This window comes from Mus pahari, chromosome 2 (assembly GCF_900095145.1).
Source record: "Mus pahari chromosome 2, PAHARI_EIJ_v1.1, whole genome shotgun sequence".
Lineage (NCBI taxonomy): Eukaryota > Metazoa > Chordata > Mammalia > Rodentia > Muridae > Mus > Mus pahari.
In genome coordinates, this window is record NC_034591.1 from 88,696,624 (window position 1) to 88,704,256 (window position 7,633).

At 45.7% G+C, this 7,633-nt stretch overlaps 1 protein-coding gene across 1 annotated transcript in view; it reads right to left on the reverse strand.

The window, feature by feature from the left end:
* Rpia (ribose 5-phosphate isomerase A) overlaps positions 1-7,633 on the reverse strand; it is a 28,099-nt gene that overhangs the window by 3,287 nt on the left and 17,179 nt on the right. The window contains exons 5-8 of the mRNA XM_021191415.2: positions 5,709-5,773; positions 4,847-4,915; positions 4,032-4,173; positions 1,370-1,469 (exon numbers count right to left, since the gene is read on the reverse strand). Coding sequence (XP_021047074.1) covers positions 1,370-1,469; positions 4,032-4,173; positions 4,847-4,915; positions 5,709-5,773 — 376 coding nt within the window. The remainder of the gene's footprint in view (positions 1-1,369; positions 1,470-4,031; positions 4,174-4,846; positions 4,916-5,708; positions 5,774-7,633) is intronic.

The following is a 7,633-nucleotide window of genomic DNA, read 5'->3' on the forward strand; positions in this document are numbered from 1 at the left end:
CATCCTCTCCCTAGGGACTTTAGTCTTCCAGCGCTGTTTTAAGAGATGATCTAGTACTAGTTTTGGCCCTTTTTACAAAGGAGAAACTGAGGCACACCGCTGTTAGCTAGGTGTCCAAGTTCATACTGCTAGAGCATGGCTGGGTCAGAAGTTCATCCAGGCAGTCTGCTCCCAGCATCCNCTAGGCCACCACTCTGAAAGCCGATTTGTTTTCCTCACTGTCCAGGTATGATTTAGATTGCTCCTCAGCACTGCAACAACGATGCCTTTCAAGTCACCTCCTCCTGTAAATGCCCTCCTACAAGCTCTGACCTGCCACACTTAAGCCTGGACGCCAATTCATCTCTATCCAGCTCACCCAACCCTCACCCTGGTGGGTGGGGAAGCCCTCAACTTCTGATTATCCCTTGGCATAAAGTCTATGCTTACANTACACAGCCTCACTAGAGCGAGTGAGCAGTCAAGCCAGGGTCTTGGGGCTGGGGAGAGGGCTCAGTGCTCAAGTGAGTACACTGATCTGTAGAGATCCAAGTTCAATTCTGAGCACCCACGACAGACNGCTCACAACTAACTCCAGCTCCTGGAGATCAGATGCCCTCTTCTGGTCTCTATGGGCACCTGCAGTTAAATGCACACATTCACACACATAATTAAAAATAACACAAATCTTAAAACTTNAAGGTCAAGAGGCAGAAAATCTAGAGCTCACACCTTGATGCTATAGCTGTTAGGCAAACCACTTAGCTTAGCTCTGGGCCTGTGTGGTCCACTGTTAACTACCTCANCCAAGTAGGAATTTAATAAAACTTTAGAATGCTAAGCACTGTCTAAAGATGCGATAGTAGTACACAGATCAACATCACATCTATGAAACTGCCTCACAAAGCAGCCGCTGTGAACTATTGCTATTTCTCCAGCAGAAGCAGCACTTCCAGTATCTGCAGGCATGGCTTCACACAGCCTTCCCCAGGGTTACATCAGCTCTAATCTAGGCCCAATTCCATGTAATTGTAGCCTATGACACAAAACAGTGAATGTAGGTAAACTGAGTCACTTTCTCCACAAAGGTGGAAAAGGTTGCATCAGGCTCCTGGAAGGGGGAGGGGTCTCTCCCAGGGATGGTGAGCTTATTTCAAAGCAAGCACCTCTGACCTTCCATCAGCTCCGAGGCTGTCCCAATTCAAACCGACTATAAAATACATACCACCAGCACTATTACACAAACCAAGAGGAGGGAAGTGATGCAAGTTAAAAACCTCAGACATGGTATACACTGAGCCCATGTTCATGCTGCCTTCTGTGGCCTGCAGAGGGGTAGTTATGAAGGGAAGTCACTGGGTGCCTGTCCAGGGAGCACCACCCCGCTTACCTGGAGTCATTTTGATAGCTGTGTTCACTTCACTCCATTTATGCACCCGGTCAAACTTCCAGTCCAGGATAAAATTCCCGTTATCCGTCACCACGGGCCCCTAGAAGACAATTTCCAATCACTAAGGAGAAAACACAGGTAGGCAAAAGCAAGAAAGACGACAGGCAGATAGATATTCCCCACTCTGCTTCCTAGAAGGTGCTTCCATAAAGCAGTGGTGAGCAGGCTCCTTGGAGTCCTACAGACTTGGATCATGTACGACTTAATGTCACACGGGTATAGAGTTAGGAGGGCCTCTGACTTCTCTGAAACTTGTTTCTTGAGTGGCAAAAAGGCGGACAGAGATGCAAACAGGAATGGCTCAAGACAGTGACGTTTTCAACTTAGCAGAGTGAAAACCAAGAGAACTGCCTGCCAACATCACTACATCTCAAAGCTTACTTAGCATAAACACCAGCAGTAACGTAGCATAAGGCTCTACTGACAGAGGTCAGGGGACAGAACACCACTGGACACTAGAAAAATCCAATTGTTTAGTAACACAGATGTTGACAGAACATGGGCATAGGCAAGTAAGACTCCTCTGCAGCCTGGCATGCAGCACTGCAAAGGTAAACCAGGCCTGGTGGCTTCCATCTCTAATCCCAGAACTTGGTAGGAGGCAGGAAGATCAGGAGCTCAAGGTCAACCTGGACTACATACTTCCAGGTAGCCTCTCTTCACACAAAAATTGGAAGGGAGGGGGCTAAGATAAGGTGCTACATAACCAGTTATCACAGCTTCTTTCTAAAGGGAAGTCAAGAAAGTATTGACACCAGGGTACAGTTATTGATCATTTATTTTCTCTAATACCCCAATTTTTCTAATAGTTATATACACTTCAGTTTGAGGTCATTACATTTGGTTGTTTATTTAAGTGCAAAAGAAAAGTTCTCTATAACCCACAGTCAGAAGCTGAAGAGAAACATCTCCACAGGAGTATCATGTGTTCACATACACCCCCACCCAAAAAGCCTACTTCCTGCTACGTTTAGAATAGAGAATGCAGGTGATGTAGCTTAGTGCTAGAGCACTTGCCTAGCATTTCCAGAAGCCTTGAACGCAATTCCTTTTTTTAAAAAAAAGTATGTATGTATGTATGTATGTACGTATGTATGTATGTATGTATGTATGTATGTATGTATTTATTTATTTAATGTATGTGAGTACACTGTACAACTGTGGTTGCTAAAATTGAATTTAGGACCTCTGCTCGCTCCAGTTGGTCCCGCTCACTCCAGCCAAAAGATTTATTATTATAAATAAGTACACTGTAGCTAACTTCAGGCACACCACAAGAGGTCTTCAGATCATCAGATCTCATTATGGATGGTTGTAAGCCACCATGTGGTTGCTGGGATTTGAACTCAGGACCTTCGGAAAAGCAGTCAGTGCTCCTAACCACTGAGCCATCTTTCCAGCCCTTGAACCCAATTCCTAACACTGGTAAAAAAGAGAGAGTGGGGCTACCTTGTACAGAAAGTTTCTGAAAAAAAATTACCTTCCTCTAGCCTTCTGTACTTAGATTAACCAACTGGAATTTCAATGGCTTTGGAGTTTAGTATAGACTGTTACTAATCCACAGACAGATTATCTTGGGCCATCTACACCTTTTGAAAGGTAAACCCTGGGGCTGAAGAGATGGCTCAGCGGTTAAGAGCTCTGACTGCTCTTCTGAAGGTCCTGAGTTCAAATCCCAGCAACCACATGGTGGCTCACAACCATCCGTAATGAGATCTGACTCCTTCTGGAGTGTCTGAAGACAACTACAGTGTACTTACATATAATAAATAAATAAATCTTAAAAAAAAAAAAAGAAAGAAAGAAAGAAAGGTAAACCCTCTAAAATGTAGACACACTGTGTGTATGGTTCCCACCAACCAAAAGGCTAAGAACAATACCAGGGCTGAGGCAATGGTAGGGCTCGCCTGTAATCCCAGGAAGGCAGAGGCAGGAGGTTCTCTATAAATTTGAGGCCAGCCTGGTCTACAGAGCTAGCTCCAGGACAGACAAGGCTATACGGAGAAACCCTGTCTCGGGGAAGGGAATGCTAGGATAGGGCTGAGGCCTTCACCATTTTTCTATGACCTGCCTACCTGGTGTTTACAATGTATATGAAAAGTGTCATTTGTGACCTTTGTTTTGTCTCTGTACAAATTAAAAAATTGTTACCTCACTGGAATTTGGAATAACCTAAATCTATGTTCCCAGGTCATAGTCATTCCTATTTGGCTCTAAAGTAAAACTATCTCTTATCCTCTTTGAAATAAGAGATGTACATTGATAGCCTCAGAAAGAATGAAAGAAAAAAGAAAAATACTACACCACAGAACCTGAAAACCTTTCTGCCCCCTAGAGCTTCCCAAAAGACAGTGTTTAGAGGCTGTTCACTATGCAGTCCAGACCTCAAGTATCCCCGAGGGATGTCAGGAAAGAACCATGCCTCCTTCTATGGGGGGAGACTAAGGGGTGGGACACAAGACACACTCACACATGCACACATGCACGCATGCATGCACGCACGCACGCACGCATGCACGCCAAAGGCCTCGGGGCCTGACACAGAAAGCACTAGAGCAGCACACTTGAGTCGGGGTGCTCAGAAACCTCCTTGGCCACTTACTGCCTTGTTGACAGCCATTCGAAGTTCCACCTCACCCCCAAACTTCTGGGTCACAGCTCGGCTCACTGGGACATAGGCCATTGGGATGACTTCAATAGGAATTCCCTTGTGCCACCGATCCCCGAGGTTCTTTGAATCTTTCCTAGAAAAAAAGTCAATCAGATTAATTAAGTTCAATACACAAAACCAAATTCAGGCTAGGGGCCATCTAGACAGCTGGAGGGGAAGAGGTCAGGACAGTACGGGGGCTTCAGAAAGATGGGCTGCTTTACACTAAAGAGACTTGAACATCAAGGCAAAAGTGATAAAATCTGCTCTGGTGGTTTGCTGGCTAACTTAGGTTGCTCTTGCACTTATGGTATCTCCTGAGTAACACAAATGCAGGTATCTCTTCTAACATGCTCAGAACAGTGCCTCCTCTCAGGCGCCTTGAAAGAAAATCGGCCTGGTCAAAGACTGAGCATAGTCACGTGGAGGAGAGCCTGACCCCAGAGGAAGCAGGATGTGCTGAGTCACTCACTACCTGTCAACCTCAGGGCTTGTCCTGAGGTTCCCTGTGAAAGTCTAATGAGTAACAGCTCAGGCAGAGCTCTGCCCACAGGGTGACACTGCTTCCTCCACATCCCCAAACAGGAAGGCCCAGCTCCACGCTGGAGTGCTGTGTGCTGCGGTAGTCACCAGGAGTCACTGCCTGGAATCCTAGAGAGCAGGAAATCCTTCCTACATTCCTCCACAGGCTCTCTCCTCTTCCATGGGGACCAAACTTGGGAACCCGGACACCTTCTCTGCTGATGGGCAGAACCCTGGAACAGTACCTGAAATCAGCGATCACGATGAAGCGACTTGCATAACCAGCCACGATCTTCTCCTGGGTCAGGCAGCCTCTGACAGGAAAGATTACAGTGAGATCATCTTCATTTAGGAAGTAGGATCAGACATGGGAGTCCCAAATGTGCTCAATCTGACACTTAAAGAGAAATTTGGCTTCGTTTCTAAAGAGCCATTCTCAATCCTATAATGCTACTTTCTAGTAAATGGAAGACACAAACATCTGCCTGTGTCTGTAGAAACCTAGAAAGTAGACAATGGTTCTATTCAGGCCAAGCACTTCCCCTCCAACAGGCATCTAAGCAGCACTGTGTTAGGGAGATGACTCCGACATGCAATGAATAGATGACCAGTTTGGAACACCTGACCTGTGGACTATGTGACAGCACAAGCCAGGGATACNGAATCCTCTGGCCTATGGCTACTGCTCTCTAGATAAATTACCTCACACCTGCAACAAGTATTACATAATACATTTTNAAAAAATGAACACTCTGTCATTCTGATAAATGTTTCCAAATAAAGGAAGAGCACCCCTCAAGGGATTAAGGACTTCAAAACTTTAACACAAAAGGCACAGACCTAACAGTCTAAGCCAACAATGTGCTGTGTGTGTACACAGAACNGCATGACAAACCATCTCACTGAAAAGGCCCTTCTCATTACCTGTCCCCAGACAGACACNAATGATCAGAAATGCTAGGCTGGCTCAATGGCACATGGTATCAGGGTGCTGACAGGAAGAAAAACTCGTGTGTATCGGGAACAATTGCTTACTCTGTACTCCATTTCGCTTTGCTAAGGGTTAGCTGACCGTCTCTTTAGTAACAAAGTCCCCACAACACTCACCCTCCACCCTTGATGAGATTGAGCTCAGCATCCACTTCATCAGCACCATCGATGGCAAGGTCAATCTGGANGAGGGAAGAGCCTCATGAGCTGAGATACTGTGCACCCCTGACCGNGGTGAGAACTCATCAGGCTCTCAGCAGCTCCGCTAGGTAGGCCCAGTATCTCCACTCAACTGCCCAAGAGACTAAGGCCTCAGGAGCGTAAGGCACTTTGCTGGAGACACAGGGAAGGGANCAGAGGGCCTAGTACACTGTCCAGCTCTCAACCACCGCATTTGCTTCCTTTACTCTCCATGAACAATGTTAGCATGCGTTCTCAAGACAGGCACTATCATTCCCAAAGAAGTTAAAATACTGGCTCTGAGGCAGCAGGTANGGGCAAAACATTTAAGACACTGCAGTTTGGGGCTGTCCAAAAGACCATAAACAGATAAACAGCAGGATTGGAGCATTCAATTCCAGGGGGAGAGCAGAAACCAATAATAAAAGAGCAGAGTAAAACTGATTCCAACGACCGAACTAATGTGGGCAGATATAGGCAATTTCAAATGAACAAGAAAAAAATGACATCTCCAAAGATGACAAACATTCGGTCCACTCTTGAATTGGAAACTATTTCTGCCCACAAAACTCCCCCCCCAGGAGTTCCTCGCCAATGTCTCTCTATGCACTCCACCAAATGAACTGCTGGAACCTGTCAAACCCCCACTCCGTGCCTANCCAGTATGCACAATCACTCCACAGAGTCTGAGCAACACCCACCTGTGCCACATACCCATAGCTACTACGTTCCCCTCCAGAGATCCTCCGTTGGCCCTGCCATGGAGCCTNGGCAGCTAACCACAAGCCTAGTCTCTTACTGTAACACTGCTCTAGAGCCTTAAGTGTACCAGCTATAATTCTGCTTCTGCCACTTAAGCAAATGACATACCCTTTCTGTATCTGTAGTGGCTATTCCTGGTTATCAACTTGACTATATTTGAAATGAACTACAATCCAGAATTGGAAGGCTCACCAGTGAACCTAATCTGGAGGCTGGGAGAGAGAAGTTTCTGATCTGGATCTTGGTATGGAGATCTTGAGACACAGTGGTGATTGAATCCAGAAGATTAAGGCAGGGAGATCTCGGAGTCCAAGGTCATCTGGGATTAAAGGTGTGGTGGCACAAACCTTTAATCTGGGCTACACCTTCTGCTGGGGACCATATAAGGACATTGGAAGAAGGGAGTCTGGCTCTCACTCTTCTGCCTGCTTGCCATGTGGGACTCAGCAACTGCTAGACCCTTGAACTTCCATCCACAGCTACTACTGAACCATTGTTGGGATTTGGACTGCAGACTGTAAGTCATCAATAAATTCCTTTACTATATAGAGACTCTCCGTAAGTTCTGTGACTCTAGAGAACCCTGACTAATACAATATCTATCCTCTGAGATAGTTACAGTACTCACTGTCAAGATTAAACTTAGCCCCACATCTAATGACAGCTCAGGCATTCCTGGGTGACAAAGGAAGCTACTTACTCTCCATATCCAGTCTTTACTGGAATATCCTTGAATTTAACAGTCTTTTCCACAAATATTAGCTTTAATTAGTTTTCAAGTGGTCTAAGATATGACTTTTTCCTTAGCTTAGGTGTGAGTTCCACAGGCTGGCTCACTTATGAGAAGGGAATTTCAGGAAACCACAGACCAACCCTGGAACTATTCATATTCCCACATTCCCTGTACTAAGCCCTGGAGGTTAAATCTTTGGGAAGCTAAACTTGTACTGTGCCTGTGCCTACACTGTCACTTCTTTGCTTGTAAGTTTGGTCAAAATTAACACTCAAGGCCCCAGAACAAAAGTGAATATAATTGGCTAATGTTTTCTGGGCCTACCAAGCTAGCTGGAGCCCATGAACAACTAGAAGCCACCAAAAAA